Here is a 26671-nt window from a genome sequence, read left to right on the forward strand (position 1 = left end):
GTGGCGGCAGCTTGGATTTAGTATTCAATTTAGCTGTCCTGAGCCCTGGCAGACTGGCTAAGGTTACCGAGCAGTAAATCTAAGGAGGAGAGCTGGCCAAAACAGGCAGGGGTGGGCCGGGCACAATGATTTACTGGCCTAGTGCTCTGAGGTTACGCATTAGGCTGACCCCCGGTCACCTGATAACATTACAGCAACACACTCTGAACCCCAAACTCCCACTGAAGCACTCAGCAGGTCCAGATCTAGCCTGAGGGAGGTAGCAATAGTAGGAGAGAGAGAGGGAGAAGGAAAGAGAGACAGGGACAGACAAAGAAGGCCTTTTATTTCTCTATCCAGTCACAACAAACCGCTCGTTTGCCTTTTGTGCGGCACGGCCTGCAACATTAACATCCCAAATAGTTCCATAGCCCAGCATTGGATTATACACTAAAGCAAAGATAACATCGGCTGAAAGTTAATTTCAATGTTTTGCATATCAGTTACAAAACTATGGATGCCAGGTTACAGTAGTGACACTCAGAGTCAGTAGTATGTTTGGTTTTTACAGTTATCAGTTAGTGTAAAAACGTCCCTGGGGCAGAAGTACAGAGTACGACTGTAAGACAATAGCTGCCCCGTAGTCTGTGATGTTTTATTTTGTAATAACGACCCTTTCTTTTCCCCTCTGTCTCCCGCTTGTCCCCCCTCACCAAAGATAAAAAATGAGCACAGGCCGTGTCACAGTTGACAAATGGAGTGAGACGTTCAACAAGATGTCACTAAAAACACATGCACAGAGGCACCGCTGCAGGCTCCTAATTAAAAATGTTAATGTATTTAACATATTTTAATCTGATTACAAGTGCATCTCGACAGAGGGCAATTTGCCAGATGCTTGCAAATAATAGGAGGAAGGAGAAAAAAAAATCGCAAACACAATCAGGCTAATGTGGAATATTTACCACATTTGCCTGTGGAATAACTCCACTTGTTCAGCTATGGCTAATTACCACATACATGGAATGAATGCAATTTTTCTGAAGCAGGTATTGAAATTAGGCGAGGTGACCTCATCGGCTAGTTTATAGTTGCAATAACATGCACCATCTACAGTACATGTATATAAAGCAACTGGAAGTAATCCACATTAGAGGCAAGTGCATGGAGATTGTAACATGGATTATAATTAATCTAAAGTGACATAGGATTAAAAAAGACATTGTTATTGAAGCTATTTTGGAGATGAAGCGCACATACACACTGCTCACTTGGTCATACTGTAATCCCCTCCCTGGAGATTCTCTCTCACACACACACAAACACACACGTACATAGAACGACAGCGAGAGATCAGGACACTTCAAGCCTGCCAGAGAATTGTGGCTGAGGAGCTAGATGCTAAACCTACTACATTAAGCTGTAAAAAAACAATACACTGACTGTGACACTAACACACTCTCTTTTTTGCATTTTCTGCCACTTGAGGTTGTCAAACCTCCATTAATCCAATAGCTGTAAAGTAACATATGGAATATTCACCCAACGAGCTGACTCTACAGCGGCCTCTGCAGCATATTATTCACTAAAAGAGAACGACATACAGTGTTCTGTTTTAATGAAAACATATCAGGAATCTGATGGCCTACACATGGGAACACGTAAGCGTACTTTGAAGTAGGAGGGACACGGACACTTTCTTTATTTTCCATTTTTTCTGTTCTGTTCTTTTCTCTTTTTTTTGCATGTGCGCAGTGGTGTTAAATGATGCTGGCTGTAATATGCGGCAGTAAATGCATGGATGGTGGTTCCCCGCCAGTCCGTCAGACAGGCCTGTCAGTGAGATAGAGCTGAAAGATAGATGACTAGCTAAACTAATAGGCCCCAGCCTCACTCAGCTCTCCTTCTGCCTCATTGAGCCTCACATTATGGAGCTAGGTATGGCATGTTAGGAAGTGGAGGCGGGGTGGGAGCTGGAGATGGATAGAGGGGTTGGAGTTGGAAGGTGGATGTACGTGTGCGAGTGCGTGTGTGTGTAAGTTGCGGTTAGAATGAGCGTGTGTGGTTGGGGGGGGTGAAAGAGAAAGAGGTGGATATTAGATATTAGAAGATGGAGAGAGACAGAGGGAGAGGGAGAAGCCCATGCTATGACAGAGGGAACAGTAGGAAAGTGTGAGAGAGAAAGAGAAAGAGAGAGAGAGAGACCCCATGCAATATTCATCTCCAGCCATGGATTTCCATCTCATACATAAAAAGATCATATGAATTCTTATTTCAGTAAATCAAATCTAACAAAGCCTGCGCTCTCCTGACCACAACCTGGCAGCAGAGGCCTCATGTGTTCACTACCTCAGCCAAAATAACAAAAAAAAAAAGTCACCATGCTGTCTGATACCGTGTTGCTCCTCCCTCCTAATCACATTACTCTCCTTACAAACAAACAAAAGTTTTAGTTTGTTTGCTCCATTTCTCTCTCTCTCAGGCCTTTGTTTTTTATTTTTTTTAATATGTTTGACGCCTGGTGACAGGGTCATAGATTGGACAACAATTAAGGGATAGACAGAACCAGAGAAGGAAAAATGAAGCGAGAGGAAAAAAAAAAACTCATTTAAGGGTGACTTGGATGTGGTGCAATATTAGAAAAACATATACACAGCCCCCCATCTAATCCTGTGCTTATGAAAAATTAATATGTCATCGGAGAGGGCACAAGAACGAGAAAAGATTAATGCAAGGCGCTTATAAATTACAAGCACGCAAACTGATTTGATTAAAAAATAATCTGGGGCCTGGACAGTGCCTGGTAATATCCACCACACTCAACTTATCCCCCACCCACTCTCTCTCTCTCTCTTACTCTCTGTTTTTTTCTCCCTTTCTTCCCCACTGTCTCTTCCCCTGTCCCTCTCATTCTCTTTTTTTTTCTCTTTCTGTCAGATGGAAACGATTAAAGCCGGTCACATGGAGGCTAGGCTCACATGTTACACACACGTAAGAACCTTATCTGAGGCAGGGACGGAAACAGAGATGAGCGATAATTTAGGTAAAAAAAAAGAAGAAAGTTCTCATGTTGTTGGCAGACTTACGGTCAGTTCTCCTGCTGTCAGTCATGTCTCGCTCAGCCAGGTTCGGTCCATGCCTGGAGGAAGAGCGAGGAGGTCTTTCACGATCCTCAGCATCATCTGTAAATACACAAAAATAATAATTAAAAAAAAAGTAAAAATATAGTACGTAGAAGTATAGTTCTGTCAGCACCAAAACAAAATGTCCATGATTCTCTGAAGTGGGGAATGGAGCAGATGTTTCCCACCTATTGCCGTATCATGTTTAGGTCGGTTTGAAAACATTGCTGTTCCTACATGATCACTTAATCCTCACAAAACCCCGTTTTTCTAAACAAATATCACTGGAACCCTACTGGACTGATGACCCCACCCCCAAATCATGCTTTTGGTGACTTGAACAAATGTTCTGTTGAAAATAGCCCTGCCGTGCCACTTCTGGAGGGTGAAAGCTTATACACCCATGCAGCGTGAAAGCGGGGCAGTTGTGTGAAAACCAAGTAGGTCCGACTGGGAGACTATTTTAGTCCACGTGGTTGTTTCATTAGAAGGCAAACACTTTCTATTCCTAGATAAGTCAATGAAATCTTCTTATTCTGTTTTCTTCTTTAAATTCTAATTATGACGTCAGTGACAACACCCATGTTTAACCTCCCACACACTGGTCTCACCGAACTGGTGTATTTTGGTTGTGTAAATATATGTAATGTAGTGTTCACTATAGTGTTTATTTACTACAGAAAAAAATGTGTGTGCAAATGCACAGAGCCAAATGCAGCTCAGCACTATTAGCAGATTAGCTTAGCCATCTCTGAGAGTTCAGCCCCTTGTTTGATAATTCTGTGTATCTGCAGTGTTCTGCCAGTGGATTAAAGTGTGTGTGTGTGTGTGTGTGAGTGTGTGTCTGTGTTGTAACAGTCGGAGAGGGGAAGACAGAAAGACAGAATGTATGTGTGTGTTTGCACAAGTGTGTGTGTGTGTGTGCGTGTGTGTGTGTATGTGTCACCACAGAAAGCTAACACTAATCCTAGCCGAGCCCCAGCGATCCCTTTCATCCAGCCATCATTTGTCTCCGGCTGGGCTGATGTCACTTTGTAATGAATTTTGAGCAGTCTGAGAGAGGCCAGATAACCAGACACACACACACACACACACCACAGAGAGAGAGAGAGAAAAAACCCCAAACATATACATACAAATGTACTACCCTCCTCCATGCAGCATACCCAAGATCAAAATCAAAAACACTTGCACATAGGTGTCAAATCCTACAAACACTGCATCATATTCCCTCTCTCTCCCTCTCACACACACACACACACACACAAAGAGAAAAAACCCTAAAAATTTCATGTCAACTATGGGGGGGGGGGTAAAGAGGTGGGGGTCGTTTTCACCACAAACACTTCACTCTGTCAGAAAATGAAACTGTGTGTGTGTGTGTGTGTGTGCAAAAGAGCTGTGCTCATCAATCCTGCACTGCTTTAATAACCACATTTTTATAACACACACACACACACACGCTGACATATCACTCGCACAGAGTCATTTTCATAGAAATCAGGCGAAGGGTTCACCGAGGTCAGCTGCCATTTGCATACAATCACTTTGGCCATTGTACGATGAGGCCAGGCGCTCAGTAAACCCCCCACTCGTCAGAAACATGATATGATTAACCCTTTCACACAATGAGTTGCACACACACACACACACAAAGACACATACACACAGACACACAGGCTAAGCACTGGCGCCATTACTTTAAGCGCCAACACATTAAGTGGACATTATATCCAGCATGAAATTTTCGTGGCAGAAACTGGCATGTGATTGAGAATTGTGGCTGCACATATGTCTGCCTGCATTAACACTGTTCTCCTCCTCCTTTTTAAAAAAAAATATTTATTCACATGCAAGTGCTGGACACATTTTCTTTTTCAAATGCACGGTTAATGTCAGAGGAAGGTATATGTGTCCTCTCTTTGTGTGTGTGTGTGTGTGTGTGTAACATGGGGAGAGACTGGGGATGCACTATGCTCCTGATGTTTTATTAATACGTCAGTGACAACGGGGATGAAATATCTCCTGTCAGCCGAGGGAGCCACGACTGCAGAAATTGCAGTTTTCACTGCTGCGGCTGCGGCTGCGTCTATCTCTGTATTTTAATTCAGCCCACCTTCATATCAAGGGACAGCGGTGGGATAGAGTGTGTGTGTGTGTGTGTGTGTGTGTGTGCACGGCTGTAAACACTGTAGGCTCTGAACCCCGTCCTCACACTGCTTTGTCTTTTCTATATTTTTGAGGCAAAGTCTGTTTTACTGAATGGTGTGTTTTACTGACGACTGAGGAAAAAACAGGACATTTATATTTGAGGTCAAGGTCAAAAGACTGAAAACAAAACCCTTAATTAAGAGCCTCATCATCTCTATTTTCTTGCTGTCCTTTCACTCATCATGTATTGAATCCTAAACTATAAATCTTGTCATGACTGGTTGAGAATACATTTAATTTACTATCATATACCAAATAATTTTGATGCACAATATATTATTAGAAAATTAAGTAGAAAGCACTTTCTGTAATGTTCTTAGTCTTCTGTATAAATGTAACTGTACATCAGTCCTTTTCCTTATAATTAAACAGATGTTTTCATCCAGGAGAGCAGAAAGGAAATGTGGAGACTAGTCTGTTAAAATGGTCACAAGCAGCCAGTGTTTGATCGTGACAAGACAAAACAAACATTTTAATATAACCTCTAGGGGGCACTCTACCTGTAGCTCGATCGGACGGGGAGAAATGAGAGACAATGAACAGAGAGAAGGAACGAGAGAAGAATGAGAGTAGAGAGTGGGTGAAGTAAGAGAAAAGGGGGGGGTTATCATCTGGGCCTCATCAGTTTTTTTTTTCGCTCTTTTTTTTCCTCTTCTTGTCGCTTAGATCTGTGTCGTGTTTGTGTGTATGTGTGTGTGTGCGTACAGGGAATGTGTTTCCACACTGAAGACATTCCCAGACAAGCTCTCTCAATACATCAGCACAGCGTCTGCCCTCTGACTGACCCTGACAGTTACACACCACACGAGTGTGTGTGCGCGCGCCCGTACGGCGGAGTGTGTGAGCACACATGTCGAAGAGTGCGTTCCGTGAGGTTGTGCACCATTGATCAAGTGTGTGAGACAGAGACTGCATGTGTTTGCATGTGAGTTGTCATGTGCAAGTGTGTATCTGTGTGCAAGGGAGACAGAGGGAGAGAGAGAGAGAGAGAGAGAGAGAGTTCAATGGCAAGGACTCTCAACCATCAACTTAATCACTACCAGAGGACGCACAGAGCACCTTCCACTGCCTCTGTGCATGAGTGTATACACACACACATACACATACAGAGAGAGAGAGAGAGAGAGAGAGAGAGAGGGAGAGAGAGGGAGTGGGTCAAACTGTGCAGGGTGTGTGATTTTGGCAGCCTAGTGGGACTCTCTTTGATGTGGCTGGGTTAGAACATTAAAGCTGGCCGGTGTGCTGGAGCTAACCACAGACGATTGGTCTGATTACCCTGCAACCAACACCAGCATATATTTAACTGTTAGACTGAAAGAATAATTAAGTGATTCCTGATCAGGGATCCTGAAAATAACCCTCAATTTTGAAGGCTCTCTCTGATTGTACAAAAATAACTCCCAAACCTAAGGATTAATGAGAAAGTTGAATGTCTGTGGACAGTACGTCAACATCCTACATCACTGTCAGACACCAAGAAGTTAAATGGGCGAAAAAGGATGGAGTGAAAGACACAGAGAAAGAGACGTTTGGATAGAAAAAAAATAGAGAAATGGGCTTGTGGGAAATGGAGGCAACAGAGGGTGTATTAAAAGTGTCAGTGTGCTGTATGTGTGTGTGTGTGTGTGTGTGTGTGTGTTGGTGCCTCCTAGCTGTATAATGACCTGCTCTGAGATCACTCTCGCCCTCTCCCATCTCCCCCTAAGGGCCCATAACCACCATGCCGGGTCATTATGTGCCCGATGGAGGACTCAGTTGTACAGCGTGCAACCGTGGAGTGGTGCCACGCCGGGAAACTGGACACTGGGGCTCCAAAATGGCTGAATTCATTAGCCGGGGCCGAGCTGCCTCTAATTTGCTTCCTCAGGGCTTGGACGGTGCTCATTAAAGAGGTGAAGCAGTAAAGAAAAAAAAAATCTTTTCTCATATTATTGTTTATCTTAAATCAGAGACACTATGAAAGCCGACCATCAGCTGAAGCCATAATTGCTGCCAAGGAAAACAACATGAGGAATATATGAGCACCGCTCTAATAACAAGATGAAGGAACAGTTAATATATTGCTACAGTGTTTCTCTGTATGCTGCTGTGGTTTATGGCCAACAACAATAGTTTACTCAGATTCGGTCGTTGTCTGTGTCTGTAGTTAGTAACGTCGGTGTAACGCCCACGACTGCCACGTCTCACACACTTATCTGTGATGTTGACGATGATTCCTTCTCACAGCTCTGGTCACGTCCCCTGTGAGACCATGTTTGCATGTGTGCACATGTACTCCGGCCACAGGGGCCCTGTGATGTCACATTCCTGCGCCGCGCGTGGCTCAAGTTTGGCCTTTACGTTTTAAAAGGAAAAGCTTTGAAACATTACACGGTCCTGGACGTGTGCACACCCATACACTCACACACACACACAGGCGCGCACAGTCAAGGGCCAGTGGTAATGCTGCCAGAGTAATAACCTTACAGACTCACTGATCTCCCTCCCTCCCGTTCTCTCACCCTAAAATCTTTATTTTTCCAATTCTACCTCTTCACCCTCCCCTTGCCTGCGTTCTCCCCGTACCTTTCCCCCTGAATTTCAGCGCGTTTAACAAGCATTTAGATCTTAACCAGATGTTGTTAATGTAGCATGTCTAAAATACTAAACATCAACCCAGCAGAGAGGGGCTACAGCTCCTGCACAGGGCCTGGGAATAACTGACAAACACACACACACTCTCACACACACAGAGGCACGCACGCGTTCAGACGTAGACATGAAAACCTCATGCACGTAACACACATTCACTCCCACACAGTGTTCAATGTATTTCTCTCACAGAGGTCCACAGCCCACATGCTAACATGTAAATACACACTTCTGCACAGGCAAACACACATGTTCCCGTCCACACCCACACATTTATTGCTAAAAACACAAAAACATATTGCACCAGCAAGAAAAAAAAAATATATATATATATGTATATATATATATATATATATAAATATCTATTGTTTCAGTTTGACTCTGAACCCCAGACAATAGGATTGTCACATTTAATACGCTCCTGGTGTGAATGTCAATAACTTGAACTGACAGCGTAAGCTGCAGAAAAAAAAAAGAAAAAAGAAAGAAAGACTTTTGTATAAAAATGCTTGTATCAGCAGCTCCAAATTTGCTTTGTTGTTGTCAATTACGACTTCCTCAGACACTTCTTTGTATTTTCTTTCACTCAAATTGCCCGCTTTGCTGTCTTGCAGGCAACTAACAAAACACCATTTTTGGGGAGGAAAAAAAAGTGTGAATAAACATAGCTGAGATTAAAGACTCTGGTATCTTGGTTGCTGTGTAGACAGAAACTGTTGTTTTGTGTTGGGGGCGGGGTTGGTTCTGCGTGCCCGGAGTACTGGGAGAATGATGTTAATGATTCTTTATTAGTAAATACAAAAGGTTTTCATGGGACAAAAGTAGGGCTTCAAAAGGTTCAGTACAGTGTACGGGGGGTGGGTTGGTGTTGCAACACCTGGCCTCTTTCAACGCGCAACTACTGTACACACACACACACATACACACACCTGTATCTTACACAACAACCATATTGCTTTTCTGCTGTTTGAAACACCTAAGGCTGAGTGGGTGAACTGAGGAATTGGCACGGCATGCTTACTGAAGGATTTAGGAATAATTTGAAAAGAAGATTCCTCTCTTCTTTCTCATCTCTCCCTTTCTCTTTATTCTGCTTTTCCCCGGCTTTTTATGATTCCTCGCTCCAATATTTATCTCATCACTGATTATAAACATCTGGCCTGTAGGGCAGTCTGCACAGAAGCAGCCTCAGACACACACATGCACACACATTCAGACTAGCACTCGCAGTGGAAATATCACACACACTTGCCAACATGACCCTGCCAGGTCCAGGATGAAGGAGATAGGGCGGAGAAACAAGACACAAGAAAGAGTAAAGAGCCGGAGCAGACGGGCGGACGGAGGAGAGAGAACTAGGAGCTGAGGGTTAATGGTCTTCCCATCTCTGTGATAAGAATTCATTCTGTTCTATTACCAGCACTTACCTACAGAGGCTGCTGTCTCTCCCCTCTCTCGCCCTCACTCGCTCCCTCTCTTTCTGTCTGTCTCTTTCTCTCAGGCACATCCACACACACACACAGATGCACAGCATGGGTCTGCGATCGATAGATGAACCTAATGAAGAAAGCAGCTGTTTCTCGGCATACCTGCTCAACTCTATCAGCCCGGCAAGATCTCCCTGATGCATTCATCTGTCTATCTATCCATCCATCCATCCATCTGTCCATCTATTTTTATATCTCCTCACACGCTCTAGACATCCATCCTTCCACAAACTCTATCTCCTACCCTTTTTGCCTCCATCTATCCTGATATCTGTCCTTCCATCACTACACTAGTAAACAAAGATACTAGCAGGGTTGATAAAGTTTCCAATTGGCCAGACTGGTCCTTGTCATGGATTCGAGGTTTATCTATTTTTCAGGACCTTATACGGGGCAAATGAAAATACAGAATCTAATAAAACGGCTGCCATGGTTTGAGATAATGGTCGTATGTGTGTATGTGTGTGTGAGTGTGTGTTTGTCTATGCTTAAAATAGGCCTGTGAAAGGCAGAGGCCAAATGGATAATGCCTAAACAGATCTTTATCCTATTGGGCTTCTGTCCTCTTTTTAGCTGCATAAAAAACATCTGTTTTTTTTTTTATCGGCGTCAGTAAAAACAAGACACTGATTCTGGGTGGATAAACAACAGAAAGGAAAAAGAGATATAATTAATTCACTGACAAAACCTCATTTAATATCTAAGTCAAGATAATAGTATGTTTGTGTGGATTACTCCTAAGGAAATATGGCAACAAATGTTCTCGGGTTTCCATTTATTCTATTCAGGGCTTTTCCATGACTACACTGCTTATTGATAGGGCTTCAGCTGAGGCCGAGGAACCACATAGCTGAGAGCAATTACATATCCTGACAATGAGTCAGTGTGACAAGTCTTTTTTTTTTTTTTTTTTTACCATATATGTGTGCGAAACAGAGATGTTATGTACTGAGGTCTGTTTGAACAGAATAATAAAATAAGACAAGAATGGAGACGCAGAAAGAAAATGAGAAATACTTTCAAATCCAAATATTCATCAGGTTGCTTAGAACATTCTTTGTAATGGACACGTGCGTTCACACACAGGGCATTAGTACACAGACCTGGAGCATTTGCCCCAGAGATGCTATTCAACAGACAGTTACACATAAGGAGTGTTGGCTTTCCTCTGACTTTCTTAAAAACATGCAAAAAATGTCCATTTCATTACTGGCTAAACAATGTCATATGGGCCCCCACTGGCCCTAATAGAAGGAGACAAAGACAGAGCAGCACACATATGCTTCAAATAAATCAGATTACTGAGGGAGAGTGGGGGAGAGAACAAGTGAGAGAAAGAGGGAAAGAAAGACAGACACCGCCAGACACTTAGAGGATTGACAATATTCCCTTCTCTTCCTACCTCCACTCCCTCCCTCCTTTTCCTTCCCTTCCCTTCACTTTCTTACCCCCCCTCCACTTCAGCCACCCCACCCCACTCCGTCGACCCTCGCAGCAGGATCTGTTTTAGATTTGAGCCAGTGCTAGAGCCATATCTCTACCTTATCTCTGCTAGCCGTCAGAAAACAGAAAGCTCCATGTTTCCCTGCATTAGACTCCTGGGCCCCTGACACGGCAGTAGAAAATCTCACAGCCCCCTCAGAACGGCAGGGAAAATAAAAACAACAACACATATATCAGTACGTGAAAACGAGATGCACGCTATAAAGGTTCATTCACGTGTTTCTTTTCTTTTGATTGTGTGCTAATATTTAGACAAAAACAGAAAACAATAATGACAATAATAGAAACACACAGAGAAACAGCAGAAACTGGATCAACACGTGAATGTCACTCGGCATCAAATGCATCTGGAAAGCCACGAGAATTTGAGAAGCCGTGACATTTTTAGCTCCCTGACCACCTCTGAGTATTGATCCCCATCAAGATATTCCTTTGTGTTTTTGGCTCCAATTATGCCAAAGCACTTCTCTGATGACTGTAAAGGGGAGTATTGATTCCACTTTAAGTTGTAACAAAAAGGAGAAAAGCCCGGACAGGGCGGGAAATATGTTAACAGTTTGGAAAAAGGAGAAAAATCAATATTCAAATGACTCCTTATATTGATTTATAATTAAGTCTTAATTGCGGCCAGGCTTGGACTTACAAACCACCCTGTGACAATACCCAGGAAAGAAGATAGGTAAACATTATTGATACACTTTAACAGTGGTGGTCACCCAGGCATCGATTCTGTCGGCTCTGCGGTGCCTTTGCCATGCTCTGAGGATCTAACTGCACATGCAGTAGAGGAAACACACGCTCACACACATGCTGCTAAGAGAGAATGCACTTATCTGCATGCTCAAATACCACTGCCAATAAGTAATAACCCACAGTTAGGTATTTAAAGGCACATGATGTAAAGTTTATTGTAATAATAATAATAATAATAATAATAATAATAATAATAGATTGTCATCAGAGATTAATTTTTGTTAATATAGATTTTGCCACACATACTTGAAATACTTTATTGTACCAGTGCTATGTTGACTGGATAGTTTGCATTTGGCAATTTTTCATCACTCATCCTTAAAGTCCAACACACACTGCCACAGACTGTGTGAAGAAATGGACATATAACTGGAAAATATGAATTTAAATGTACTTACCAAAAAAAGTCTATTTGAAAATGATTCAATAACAAAAATATTATTCTTTTACATTATATGATATCACATTATCTAATATTCATTTTATGGGAAAAAGAAGGAGAAAAGTTCTATGTTAATGACCAGTTAGCAATTTTCCCCATTGTTTCTGCGAGCTGCCACTCAAAAAACAACACACACATATTTATTTATTCAACTTTTTTTTTTCTTCAAAATTCTTCCTATTAAAAAAGACCTGGCACCAGTGGTCACTTGATAAGTGGCGACATTCAGTCTGCGGGTGGCAGCATTCATTTTCATAGATAGCCTAGAATATTTACTTGCTGCTGACATGCAAAAAATAACCAAATATTTTAACAGATGTCTGTAAAGCCTTGTGAGGTACGTGCAAGGACTAGTACAAAAAGACAAAATATGTCCTGACACCTGTTTCAGACCTTGATTATGGCAACTGCTCACAAAGGCGTCAAAGTCAGTTTATCGTTGTAGAAGTTTTTAAAGCTTGTGAAATATTTTAAATAGCCCTTCAGTGCATATGGCACTATACACGTATCTCTTACTTTGCACTATTAGATGTGGAAGTTTTAATTGATTGTTTGACTCATTACCAGAACTAAATAGAGCCTGGTTGTTTCTACCCAAGTTATTGTATTTATTTTGACTGTTTGGCATCTGTTACTGTACTCCTGTCGTATGGCAGTATGTGAGTTCATGGTAAAAAAAAAGTGTGTTTCTGTGCATGTCCGTCCCCACAGGCCTAATCAGGTATCAGATACCTTTTGTTTTGGGAGCTCATTGATGGATGAAATCTTTATCTGTGCTATTGATCAGGAGGACGCAGGTCCTAAACTGTCTGTCTAGCTGCCTGCCTGCTCCGGCTCTAACAAGATTGCCAGGGCTGAGTATATCAGTTAACATTTAATCAATGGCAGCTTAAGACACTGGGGCTATGGGAAAGAAGCCCCCCGCTTCTGCCCCCTGCCCCAAACCATTACCCAGGATTGAAAAGGAACTATGTGTGTGGCTTCCAGATGATTACAAGGGATTGGGTCTGGTTGATCACATGTCTTCAGGGGACAGAGGTGTGTGAATGTTTGCATCAGTGTTTACAGGCAGGCGAGTGCTGCCTTGTCAATACATGTTAATATGTCAAAAATGCCAGAGGGGGCGGTATTTGCCGGTGCTGCCTGTGCTGCTCCGAAGAAAATCGGAAAACTCAATGAAGTGACTGATGTGTTAGCAGAGCTGCCATTCAAATCAAGTGAGGGCTTCAAATTGAACATGCGTGTCTGAGGAAACACACACACGAACACAAACACACTGCAGCGGAACGATATAATATATCAGGCAATGCATGATTTTTTTTTATTTTTTATGCTTTGCTTGCAAAAAGCCCCCTGATGGTAAAAAAGCAAAAAGAGGAGTGTCAGCAAAAAGAAATGTTATCAGTCAGACAGTTTTTTTTTTAATATTACCATGAGCTCATCTTACCGTAAATGAAGCTCCGTCAGATCTGAGACAGATTCTTTCTCTTTCTAAAGTTTTTTGCTTTTGTTTTCTTATTCATATACACATGCTCCTGACCCCCGGCACCACCATCATGATCATCATTAAGTCAGTTGGAGGGACTTAAGATCCTCGTCTATGCCCGCTCAGAAAACTGCGTTTGTCTCTCACTCTCTACATGTGCGGTTCAGTAAGTATGAGTTACAGTGTATGTATACATCTGTCTGGGGGCTGCTCTGACGGGGGAAACCCCTCTTACGTCGCTGCATTTTGTCCAAAGCCTGGGAGATTCCCACCACCAAAAATCAATGTGTGTGAGAGCTTTCGTGCGCCTGTGTGTGTGTGTGTGTGTCAAGGTTTTGGACAACAAATCTCTCCAGCATGTGCCGCTTTAGTGCTATTGAACCGGGCTTCGATCACTCGGCCACTGTGAATAATGCAATGGAGGTTACTGCTCACTTACAGCAAAGGATGCTCGCATTTTTTTGCGCGCGTTTGTGGCCGTGTGTGTGTTTAGGAGACCGTGCCACATGACGGGGCTTTATCCAGGCTGCAAGTGTAACAGAGAAGCTCGGCTCCACTTGGCCCTCTTAGTCTCGTGTCACATACAACGTGAACTCCCACAACGTGAACTCCCACACGGATACTGTCTCCCCGAGTGTGCGTGCAACATGTGCGTGAGCCAGGGAGCATGCTGGGAGCTTCACGGACAGACAGGAAGGATGTAACTCAGGCAGACAGCGCCGGCTTGCACTTTGACACACCCTGACTCATTAATACAGCCGGCACACGGCGGAGCGTTGTTATTAAAAAAAAAAGACAATTAGATACAAAGTCAGGGGAGCGTCACTTTACACACACATGAACACACACGCCTGCAAATGAAGGGGCCGAGAAATAGTAGGTGAACGCGTTCTCATTCTCATATCCTCAGGTATATGGAGCGTAGATATTAAAAATAAGGATGTTACAAAGTAATTAAAATGATTCGGATGACGTGTATGTGTGTGTGTGTGTGTGTGTGTGTGTGTGTGTTTCTCTGTTAATTAATCTGAGTGATTTGATATGACACAAACCGTAATGCTTTAATGGTGTCCTGTACTTGATGTGGCTGGAGGGGACAGTTGATGGGCTGAAGGAGGAGGCAGTCTCACACACACACACACAGACACACACACACACACACACACACAGATACAGCTGCTCACTGGCCCTTCCTAAGAGGAACATCTCTTTTTTCGACATAATTATCTGTGTCATCACTTATGAGGCAATTAAACAAACATCAGTTCCTATTTCCTCTCCCTCCGTCTCTCCTCCGTCCTTATTCCACTTCCTCGTGCTCTTCTGTTCTGCCATCTGTTCTCCCGTTGGCGCTCCTGTAGCCCTCTCTTTTATTTAATCTCCTCTACCACCCATCCACACCCATGCCGCTCCATCCTCGCCAGCCCTCGCCAGCAGCCCCCACCCCTCCTGCGTGACTCCAGACAAGGTTTCAATTTCAGCATGCTGATTGTCTCATTGCCGACTCTATGCATGTCTAACACTTACTGGCACTCTGGGGACTGACAATACACGCCATAGAATGCCTATTACACTCCCACATGTTTCTGGCGAGTGTGTGTTCACGCTTGTGTGCCTGGGTGTTTGTGTGCAAAGGGTGATGAGGGTGTAAAATGGCTATTACACCGAGAGTCTGGTCTCTCTCACACTGGAGAGAATTCTCTGCCGCCTAAAGAGCAGAAAATTGCAATGCTCCTCTTCCTCACTCTCCATTAACCTGCTTTTGAAACAAAGGCCTTGCCAAGGTGCACGTGTGTGCCTGTGTGTGTGTGTGTGTGTGTGTGTGCATCCTTGCCCATTATCCTTATGAGCTATCATGGCTAAGGCTTGGAATCGACCAAGCAGAAACCTTAAATTCTCTTTGTTGTCTTTTTGCATTTGGATTTGTTCTGTACAAGCAAAGTACGGAGGGAAATCGCACTCCAACACAACAACACCTTTTTACCACACATGTTCGGTCAGACTCATTTTAAATATCGCAATATTTTAGTCCCTTAAATGACTGGCGCTCACTTTTCCTCTCTTTTCCCTCCCTTCCTTCACAGAAAACCATCAGAGAGAGATGACATTTCATGGAGAGCTTTAAGATGACGACCACAGCAAGCATATTTGTATAATTTGCAGAAAGACATCCACATCAAAGTGCATCTTAGACCCGAGTTCACTGAATGGATTTCTATCACTCTCTCCTATTCTTCACCCCCCACCCCCAACCCACCCACTCTCACAACATGATTTCCCGCTCTCTCCATCACATTCCTCCCTCTCTCTCTCTCTTTTTCTTCCTCTATTTTCAGAACGTTATTAGGACATGATAAAAGCAAAAGGGATGTCATGACACGGGACCCCCTGTTAGCATTGGTAGGTGGGAGAGAAAATGAACGAGAGAACAAGGAGGGGTGGGGGGGGATGAAAGAGATTTGTCTGGAAATGATTGCTCACAAGGCACTGATTCTTTGCTTTAATCTCGCACAGTGCGCTCAAATTTCCTATTAGGGAGACGAAGAGGAGAGCGAAGGATGTGGCTCCTATTCACATACAAGGTGGGGAGGTGAAACTTAGCAGGAGTAGTGGCGTTATCTTTTTTCCCTTTTTTTTCTGGGCACAGAAAAAAGACATTTCTGTGATTCTGTAAAGAAAGACAACTTCCTGAGTCTGGATGTGCGCACTTAGTTTTGGGCAATTTGTGTGTGCTGTGAGTAAACACCGGTGAGAAACAGCTCCTGCCACTGAAGAGCTCGAGGATCACACACACGCAAACAAGCACACACACACACACACACTCTCAGAAGCCACTGACAGCTGCTGTAGCTGCATTGCTTCCTCAGGCCAGTGACGATTAGCCTTGGTTAAAGGTAATCAATAGCTCCTATCAATTCCATAGCTCCCATTGATAGATGAAGTAAAGGAAACAGAGGGAAGTGAGTAAGGAGGTAGGAAGGAGAAAGGGAAGAATGGCAGAAACTCTACCTGACAACACCATCTTTTTTGCATATTTTTCCTCCTTTGTGTGAGTGTGTATGTGTGTGTGTGTGTGTGTGTGTGTGCGTGCATACAGGCTGCCTGAAATGTCCATCTGTGAATTGTATCATCCATGTCTGAGATTAGTGGCTGCTTGGTCCCAGTCAGCGTATTGCCTGGTTACCGTGGCTCCGGCTCCACACAACCCTCCTCCCATCACTGGATTGTTTGTCTTAATGCTATGTGACATGACCCATTGTTTTGTCCATCTGTGGTTAAGAGTCAATGGACACTGGGTGTATGAGGGTATCGAGGGGGAGAAGTAAAAAAAAGAAAAAGAAAAGGAGGTAAGAGAGAAGAAAATAAAGAAGAGGAGGGGGATGGTGGTGTATGCAGAATAAAGTGAAGAATGGAGCAGTGAAGAAAGATTCAGAGAAAGTACGGCACACATATGCAATAATAACAAGTTTGCAGGATGCTTCCATTAGGGCTTTAGGTTCCAGGACTTCTCATATTGAGTGGAGCCTGGAGCTTTATGTGATATCGCTGATGTCAAAGCCGTCCTGGCCCTGTGACACCAGCTCCCACTTCAAAGAGTAAACTCATATTTACTATGCTTCCTCAGAGCCCCGAGGCTTTGTATTGTAAATACGACTAACGTGGCACCGGTCAGGTATGCTAATTCAGATAATCAGCGCAATTTCTGTAAATTATAACTGTCAGTGTGGTGGGCACAGAACCTTGGCGGAAAACATGAGGGAACAATTTAGCCCGGGTAATACCCCTGCACTGAAGAGCTGCTCAACTCAAAGAAAAACAATCGGCCTGAGCCCATACCGCCCCGACACACCATTTCAAAAATAGTTTATGGTGAACGGGGTTAATTTTTTTCAGAGGCACAAGTCAGGCTGCTGCCCTTTTTTCTGTGTGCACACACAGACCACAAAGTAATTATAATTCGCTTGGATGGAATTATTCAAAAAATGACCACATCTTTTACGCTCAGCCATAGAGAATATGGTTTTGGGAAATTTGGGGTAAATTACTACTTGCCGAAAATATAATAATATACATATATGTATGTGCCTTATTTTGATTTGACAAATGATTTAAAATGCAGTGTATTGTCTCCATCTAATTGCACAGCAATAAAAAAAACTACATACTTCACTTAAGTCCTCTGGGGTAAGAATCACATCACTCTCATCAGAATAGTTTTCCTGGGGAACAGCATTTTCACTCATGCTGGGCACATAAAATAACATTCCAGGTTTTTATTACACGAGGAATGGATCCTGTCTGAGCAAAATCCGTGCACTTCAGCTCGTTTGAAAGTTACTTACCGTTTCGCAGTAAGTGAACGGGAAAAGGTCACTAATTATTTGTTAACTCTACATAAGAAGGGGATGGAGCAAATCAATATGCAACATAATTGGCTGCCTAATGTTATTACAGCCACTTATAAACGTTGATATGTAACAGATAAACACAACAGATAGATGGAGTCCTGCACTGAAACAACATCTCTAAGTTGACCGAGTCATCCTCTGACGAGACGCTCAGCTGCTTCTTGACCTACTGCAATCTGGGTTGGAAATAAAATTGACCACCACTGCGCTAACTACAGTGGTTATTTAGATCTGTGTGTGTGTGTGTGCGTGCGTGCGTGTAGCATCCTTTCTCTCACTCCTCCAACCATCCATGAATGTTTATGTAATGGCCGCAAATTACTGAGACAAATCCTGGAAATAGAATTTTGTCTGAGGAGACCTCCTTGAAAAAAAAGAGGAGAACCACTGGAATGGCGAAAACCATCGCCACCACCCAGAGGAAAAAAAAGGACATGATGAAGAGGAGAGAGACAGGAGGGAAAGAAAAGCTAATAGCTTTAAAGAGGACATGGTGCCATCAGAAGTATATGATCCTGTTTTTTAGGTTTGTTGACGTGGAGACATTTGGAGACCAGGAACTGTCACTTTATCACTACTTTTTAAAATTATTTCCTGTTGCCCGTCGTTACATGCACGCAAATGTAAACACACACACACATATATATTTATATATATATATTCACAGGACATGTAAGGATGAGGAGTGTCCATTAGGCTCAGATTTTGGCCTGCAGCTGCTACGCTAATGGTTAGCACAGCCTCACTAATTCGACCAGGACCACAAATGTCCCAGAGCCTTATCACTCAGAGAAAACAAAGGGCTCTGGCTGCACACATATACACACACACATGCATCCATATGCACATGATGAAAGTGTTACTGGTCTCTCTAAGTCAGAAGAGGTCTTTTGTTTAAAAAGGGGACTCAGACAAAGAGGGTCTTCTCCCTCCCTCTTTAATGCATGTTCGGTGGGGGTGTTTAGAAAGATGGAGCCGTGAGGGTGGGGTGGTGGTGGTGGTGGTGGTATAGGCATAGCCGACAGGCTGTGCTCCGAGAAATAATTACCTCCATAAGATCCCATCTTCCTTTTCTTTTTGTCAGGGAACGAGGGAATGAAAAGAAGGGAAAATGACAGAAAGTAAAGTATGCAGAAAAGGCCCTAGTGTTTCTGCTTGGTCTGGCTTATGAGGAGCTTTACACATGATGGAGCACAGGGCTCAATGGGCGAGGACACACACACACACACCCCCACACAAACCCACTTGCTGCACAAACACACACCTCCTCCCAGTTCACTTTAGGGGGAAACAAATGGACAAATGTTGGAGACAAAGGCAACACATGAGAATCAGAGACACTACAACACACTAAACTAAAAACACTGTTAAGACTCAAAAATGTACCTAAACTAATTAGTCCCATAACAACGCACAATCAATAATGGAATACCCATGACGCACAATCTGTCATATTTTTCATTCAGGGTGTAACTTCATTATAGCAAAGAGAGGGGCAGAAAATAAAATCTAATTTCTTTAACAACTCTTGGATGACACTCAAAGCGAAAAGGCGAGTCCTCCACGTTAAGAGGCAATTCATTTATGTGCGCTCCTTCTGATGCGAGCTCAAAAAAGAACCTCAACTCAATTTTCGTCAACACTTCTAATTGTACAAAGACAGAGGGGGGTACTTAATCTCGGCAGTGGGAGCATGTGAGCGTTTTCTCGCCGTCAAACAACGGCCTGGAGACGGTGGAGGATCTGATTTTTCTTCATGTTTGACTCTTGTCAAAGAGTAGACTCGTTGTAGGCTCACAATGACGGCTTAGGACAGTGGTTCCAAACTCTTTCATCTTTGTAGCCCTCTTTTTAGATAAGACAATGGTTGCCCCTCTCCCCCAGGTCAACACAAACAAAACTTCAAAATTCCTCTGAACTCGATTTAAAACAAGTTTTTTAGCTTGCCCCATTCGCAACAGCGCCGTGCCCCAGAAGGGGGCCTGCCCCCCACTTTGGGAACCACTGGGTCAGAAAGAGAGGTTCTATTGTACACAGCCAACACACACTCACATGCAGCCTCTGCTGTCTTTGTTTAAAACACCTATACACTAGTGGTGCGTCCCCGCAAATACTACATCCTTAATTAGGCCATAAAATCAGCATCAAAATTGTTTAATGAAAGCCATTCACATGTACATAAAGTCCAGGGCATTAGTACCCTTATTCCCAAATAGGCCTATAATTATCTGGCTCCGTGCCAGGTCTCAGGCTTTAGGAGAAAGATACCGGTCAGCACTTAAATTAATCTTTTTCATACCGGTCTCTAATGAACAGAAAGTGCTCGAGTCAGGAGTTGTAGCCCCAGAAAACTAGCAGCATGCACACATGCATACACACACACACACACACACACACACACACACAAACAAGAGGTCCTTACACAGAATGCTGCCTGCAAATGTTGCCTATGGAGCCTTTTCTAGCCGTGAGTGTGTCCGCATCATCTATCACCACGTGAGCCTAAAGCAGCTATAATTGACCTTTTCTTCTTAATAGCACAAACTAACAAGCAACGTGAGCACGTGTTCGGTTTTCCTGCAACAGAAAAGGCTCATTTAGGAAAAAAATAAAATAAAATCTCCGAACTACGGAATAAGACGACAGTCTTTATTTAGTACATTGACTCTGACAGCTTGATCTCCAGTTGACACACTTTTATTCCCTGCTATACCAACATTGGCCAAAAGTCTACGGTCTACAAGGACATTCCTTTGAAAACTTTACCATGTACCTAGTGAAAGAATACTGTTATTCAGTAAAAATTATATAGAGTGGGCAAAGGGAGGGCATCCAAAAAAAAGGGTATTAACATTTAAGTTGTTGCCAGCTTCCACTTTTAGCTGTGCACCAGCTTCCTCATGGAAATTCACCATGAGGAATCAAAGCAGGGTTATGAAATGGACCCGGGCAACAAATATGGTGTGTGTTAAGAGTGGAAACATTTGGAATAGGTGCAGTGGGAGAATATTGGTTCTGACAGTTTTAAAACCTGGTTGTGCGCTGGTTTTAGATGTAAAAAAAAAGAAGGAGGGGGAAAGAACTGGGCATGAAGCATGTTAGTGTCCTTGATGAAAAAACAGACAGATGCAAGAGAGGGAGAGGAGATGGAATGAGAGGAACAAAGGAGGGAGAGGAAGAAGTGTGAGTGTGTGTTGGGGGGAGGTAATGATTTATCTACGCACGCTTTTCTCGGCTGAACCCCAAATCTCACTGAAACTTTGATCCACGTGTAATTAAAACCAAACCTTCACCAGCGCTGGTCTCCGTTTCAGGTTTGGGAGATCCTCTCTTGTACATCCATGTGTGTGTGTGTGTGTGTGTGTGTGTGTGAGATCCACATATGTTTCCAGGCGATGGGCCCCCCGTTTGTTCTGACTCTACATGTACAGTATAAACAGGACACTTTGGGGATCACAGAGCCATGTATAAATACACACACACACAAATGCACCAGGACACGCACACACGCAAACACAGATGGATTCATGGACTAACGCTATGCTAGAATGCTCCTCACAATGTTAGCGTCCACCCTGCCACCCCCCGGCCCCTCCCGGCCCCCCTTGTGCTTTCAGGTCAAGCAAAGTAAAAACAAGTTAAGCACTCATTTTCTCCCAGCAGCATTAACATAGGGATGACTAAATCATGGACCCTGACTCTCCGTCTTCTGGTTTAAATTACAGCGTGGCCCCCTCCCCTTACACCCTGCAAGCCCTCACCAACTATCCACCCCCACTCAAAGAAAAACGATTAATCTTTTTTTTTTTTTGTCTCTCCGAATGTTTTACAGTTCTGTTACACTTATTAGCTGCTGGCAGGACGGAGACTCTTAAATGAAAGCCAAATTGCTTTGGTCATGAGAAAGGAAATGAAAGCTCACTCCAGGGAGAGAGAGAGTGTGTGTGTGTGTGTGTGTGTGTGTGTGTGTGTGTGTAACATGTGTATATAGGCCTTTTCAGTATGAGACTGTCCCAAGGTGAAATTTCATAAGCTGACTGCCTGCCTGGGATGTCCCTGTGCACGGGACAGTGTGTGTAAATGTCTGTGTGTGTGCGTGCGCGCGCATGTGTGTTACAGATATAAATGCAGCAGCCTAATAGGAACAGTATGCTCATTTTGGAGAGATTAGAGGGAATGGACGAGCCTCTATTCGAAGACATGATGTGGATATAAAGGCCAAAGGACACAGAGAGGGCTTTGAACAGTGTAAAGAAAAGTGGTGAGAAGAAAAATGAAAAAAAAAAAGAAAGAAAAACACAAGGAGGAGGAAAATAAACGGCAGTGACTTCAAACAAAAAACTAAAAGTGAGCAGTGAAACTGACATCCACAAAATCACAAAGATGCAACAAGTGCAACAGGAAAAACATGACAAATGACCAAAACAAAAAAGTCAGACCACAACACATGAAGGAAACATGCCAACTATGTTAAAGAAACACAGACCTTGGCTGGAGTGCACCTCCTTGACGTGGAACAGCTCGTGCAGGCTCAGTCCATCCTCGTCTCCTCCCAGGCCCTGCTGGTGCAGCTGCAGTTTCCTCAGTCCTTCGTTCTGTTGGTGGCGGGCCGAGCGACTGTGCTGCACCAGGTTGAGGCGGGCTTTGGTGGAGTAGTCGCACAGCGTGCAGTGGTAGACGCACGACTCCGGGCCGTACGCACTGTCCAGCTTCTGCAAGTGCTGTTCAACAGAGAGCAGATGTCAGGAGGTGTGTTCCAAGTCTCGGGGCATCCTCTGCACAAATTACTGTCGTAACAGCTACTTAAACTCTGAAATGCTTTTTTATGATGGTCTTAAGTTAATTGTTGTTTTCCAAAGCCATTTAGATTAATTTCACTATAACAACCTGCAAAGTGATGTTCTTAATCTGGTGCACTTGATGGCTATAAAATCTTTACTTCCTCTGCTTCTAGTTTGCTTCCAACGAGTCAGCGCACAGAAATCCCTCTCCCCTGGCTTCCAACATTCTTTTTTTCAGTTTGAGGAAGTATACGGACTTACTGAAAATGTCATTGAAACCGTAGCGTTTGTCATTTAATCAAAACTGAAATGAATCATGGCCAATTGCAAAGAGGCACTACGGCAAGTTTGATAACAACAGGTCTGCCAACTGAGATTAGGTATAAAAAGAGGGATCATGAAAGGCTGATCTTTAAACATGTTTAGATCATATAGGATCTGGATGGTTCCACAGATGCATAGAGATGTACATAAAAAATGTAATCCCTCCAAACGTGACTTTCCCAGAATCCTTCAACGCTTCAAAGAAACAGTGACGGACTTTGACAGACTGATGAAGAGCGATATCAGACAGAGAGCGCCTATAGTTTTTAAATAGCAAAAACAGCAAGAGTTTTCACTACTTTTATATTTCAAAAGGAAAAAAGGTCTTACGAATAATTAACTGTGTTGACATAAGGCACAACAAGATCAGTAACTGTTGACTGGTGTGGATGACAGTGATTTTACTCTGTTCACTCTGAGTAAGGTTTAGAGTAAAACAGGTTTTTAGGTTGAGTTTCACGGAGTTGTTTTAGATTTTCACAGACAAAGCAGAAGTAAAAGTAAAATAAAAATCTCAAAGTTGGATAAAGGATTTGCGTTAAGAACTGTTTTTTTTTTTTTTTGTCTTTAATACACACATTGTCTCAGTCTGTATTGTCTGCAGCTGCAGGGATTTCTCCTTCAGTTGCCTCCTTAATTTCACTGCAGCCATGCAAGTCTACCCCCACCTCCTGCCCTGCCTTGCGAGTGTCCGTGCGCGTGCACACTAACTTGCAAGCACACACACCCACAGGGAGGAAAACAACCTCACTGGCCCACCTTGCCCTACTCCTATACACCCAGTCAAGCCAAGCATATCAAGTGTGCCTCTGTTGTTGCTGCTGGGCTAATGAACAATGCACAAAAACAAAAGAGCAGGCCAAGCTTTTATTATCTGATCCTCTGTGAAGGGAAGGGGGGAGAGAGAGAGAGAGAGGGAGGAAAACACCAAGAGGAAAAGAGAGCGAGGCAGAGGCAGAGGTGGCTTGCTGAGGTTAGTTTATGCTTTGTTAAGATTTATTCATACAGCCATGTGAGAAACAGGTGCAGGGTTCTGAGCATGAATTAAAGGACAAAAAGTGTGTGTGTGTGTGTGTGTGCGCGCGCACTAACTCTCCATTGTCGTGCGGGCTTGTATAGGAAAATGTTTCCTTCCTGAATAACACGAAAAGTTGGGAAGGAAATATTTTTCTCTCGATCAATGTAACATCGTGTTGCGTGGAGGAGGGAAGACACAGACGGACAAGTGTGTTTGTGTGGAAGTGGGGGTCAGAAAAGGGCACGGTTAGCTGCAGGTGTGTGAGTCCTGACGCCTCCACCACACCTCGCCCCCCCCCCCCCCCCCCCCCCCCCCCCTCCTTTGACAAACGGGGATTAGCAACATAGCTACAGCCGCTAACACATCTTTTCTCCCCATCTCTCTCTCTTTCTTTCTTTTGTAAGAAATCTTAGAAAGTTTTTCTCACGAGACGGTGGGACGTCCCCTCACAGTCAGAGGCCCTTTCAGAAGTCTTAAGTTTTAATTAAGTCAGAGTTGTCAGAAGAAAGCTCCCCTAGTCCAAGGCTCAGGGCCATTAATTACAGCTATCTTTGTTTCTCTGTGAAAGGAGGCCTCCCTCTCTCTTATTCCACTTCTTTTCTTTCTTCCTCTGCCTCCCTTGAAGGCGATTGGGGCGGCTGAGTGTTACCCTGGAAGGAGCCACACACACACGTGTGCTCAAGGAGGCAAACATGCGCTCGGTGCTCACAAATATGCACAAAACAAACAGACTTGGAGTTCATGACTTTTCATTACAAAAATAAATTATTCTCTAATACCTCCTTGAATATTGTTTTTGAAATAGTACCAATCGTCTTGTTTGGGAGCTCTATTACAGCCTTCTGCAGCGACATCATAGACTAATTTGTTCTGCTGTCAATTATTGCTTGTACAATATATAAAAAAAAATGGATATATTTTCACTGCTATGAATTTCCTTTTTTGCCTGAATATAAAGCCTTTTTTTCATTTCATGATACAAATGGGAGATAGTAAAGTTAAAAAGTTGAAAACAAAGAAATCTAATAAACAAAAAAATGCTCTTTTTTTTATTTAATGAAAAAAGTGAAAAACAAATGTCTCACTGGAAAGGTGGTTTTTTGTAAGCAAACATTTTCCAGTGCCTCCTCATATACTTTAATGCAAAAGTACTGAATTTAAAAGAAAGAAAAACACACATTAATCAGCTGCGGCCTACGACACACATCCTCTAATTCCTCAAACTCTAAGATTCTATTTGTTTTTATGACGGCTACAGCTACGAGTCGCTAAATGATATACTTGGGGTTGGAGCTGGGCTGCCAGATAGGTTTAGACCTAATATTAATTCTCTCCCCATCAGCACATTCCAGAGGGTTTGTTTAAGACCTAAACTAGAGGCTGTCTGTCGCTCTCTGGCACTCTGCAGGCCTGAAAAGCAGGCGGTCTGGTGATCACAGGCCAGAACATCCATGATTTATGAACTTTTAAAGGAGCACTTTGACTCCTGCCAGGCGTGGGCTGTGTAATGCATATTCAAACACACAAACACACTGTTCCTGCTTCTGGGTTTGCGCCTGTCTGTATGTCTGCTTGAAATGTTTATGTAATTTATGTCGCAGCTGATGTGTGCACGTGTATATGTGCTACACATATCATTTATATCAAATGAGTGTCTCTGTGCCAGTGTGGTGTGTGTGTGTGTGTGTGTGTGTGTGTGAAGAATGGGGAAAAGGCACATCCCTGTCAATATGGCACCTCTCCAGAGTGCCTGGTGGTTAATTGTTGGGGATTAGTGTTTGGCAAACAACCAAATAAGCTAACAATCCCTGTGGGCCAATCAAAACCAGCTAAACAGCTCTCCCTGGGTAGACCTAAACATGGCACAAACATCCCAGAATGCTGTGGTAAGTCCATGTACATCCCCAAAACAGACGGGATGAAAATGATGACAGCGAGGACTTCCTGGTCACCTATCAAACACAGAGAGCTGTCAGATCTGTCCATTACAAAACAGGACCGTGAACACATGCTCATTTGGACTCGCACCCAGATGAAGGAGAGAGCGGGAAGTGTGGGGGGTGGGGGGGGGCAGTCAGTCTGACAAGGGGTGACTTCCCTCATGTGGCATGCTGCCTCCGCTGCTGTGTGGATGACACAGGTCTGCATTCATTATGCAGAATTAGATGTTTACAAAACACCTTTCTCACAAAGCCGCAAACAAAACAAGCACTGCACCCGTCAGCTCACAGCAAAGGGAGCAGAGCTGCTGTCTCATATTCATTTGTTCTCTCTGTGGTGACAAAGCCGCCTCATTAAGTGAATTTTTAATAAAGCACAGCAAAAGGCATCTCAAAAGTTCTTTTATCTTTTTGTTGCACACACATGTCAAAGCCGGCCTATGTTTTCACAGCACCTTGGTTTTAGAATGATTTATATTAACTTGATCCATGTTGTGTGCTGCCTTTGCGCATTGGTTATTTTAACTCCATTTTATTTTAACTTTACCTCCAAACTGTGCTTTCGTATACGTCTATAATTTTTTT

General features: G+C 43.4%; 1 protein-coding gene across 3 annotated transcripts in view; it reads right to left on the reverse strand.

Moving 5' to 3' along the window:
• Positions 1-26671, reverse strand: part of zfhx4 (zinc finger homeobox 4) — a 79889-nt gene that overhangs the window by 13071 nt on the left and 40147 nt on the right. For all 3 annotated transcript variants that reach the window (XM_008307462.3, XM_025054667.1, XM_025054668.1), the window contains exons 6-7: positions 22510-22744; positions 3066-3161 (exon numbers count right to left, since the gene is read on the reverse strand). In XM_008307462.3, coding sequence (XP_008305684.1) covers positions 3066-3161; positions 22510-22744 — 331 coding nt within the window. The remainder of the gene's footprint in view (positions 1-3065; positions 3162-22509; positions 22745-26671) is intronic.

Source organism: Cynoglossus semilaevis, chromosome 3 (genome assembly GCF_000523025.1).
Source record: "Cynoglossus semilaevis isolate Cse_v1.0 chromosome 3, Cse_v1.0, whole genome shotgun sequence".
NCBI classification, from domain to species: domain Eukaryota; kingdom Metazoa; phylum Chordata; class Actinopteri; order Pleuronectiformes; family Cynoglossidae; genus Cynoglossus; species Cynoglossus semilaevis.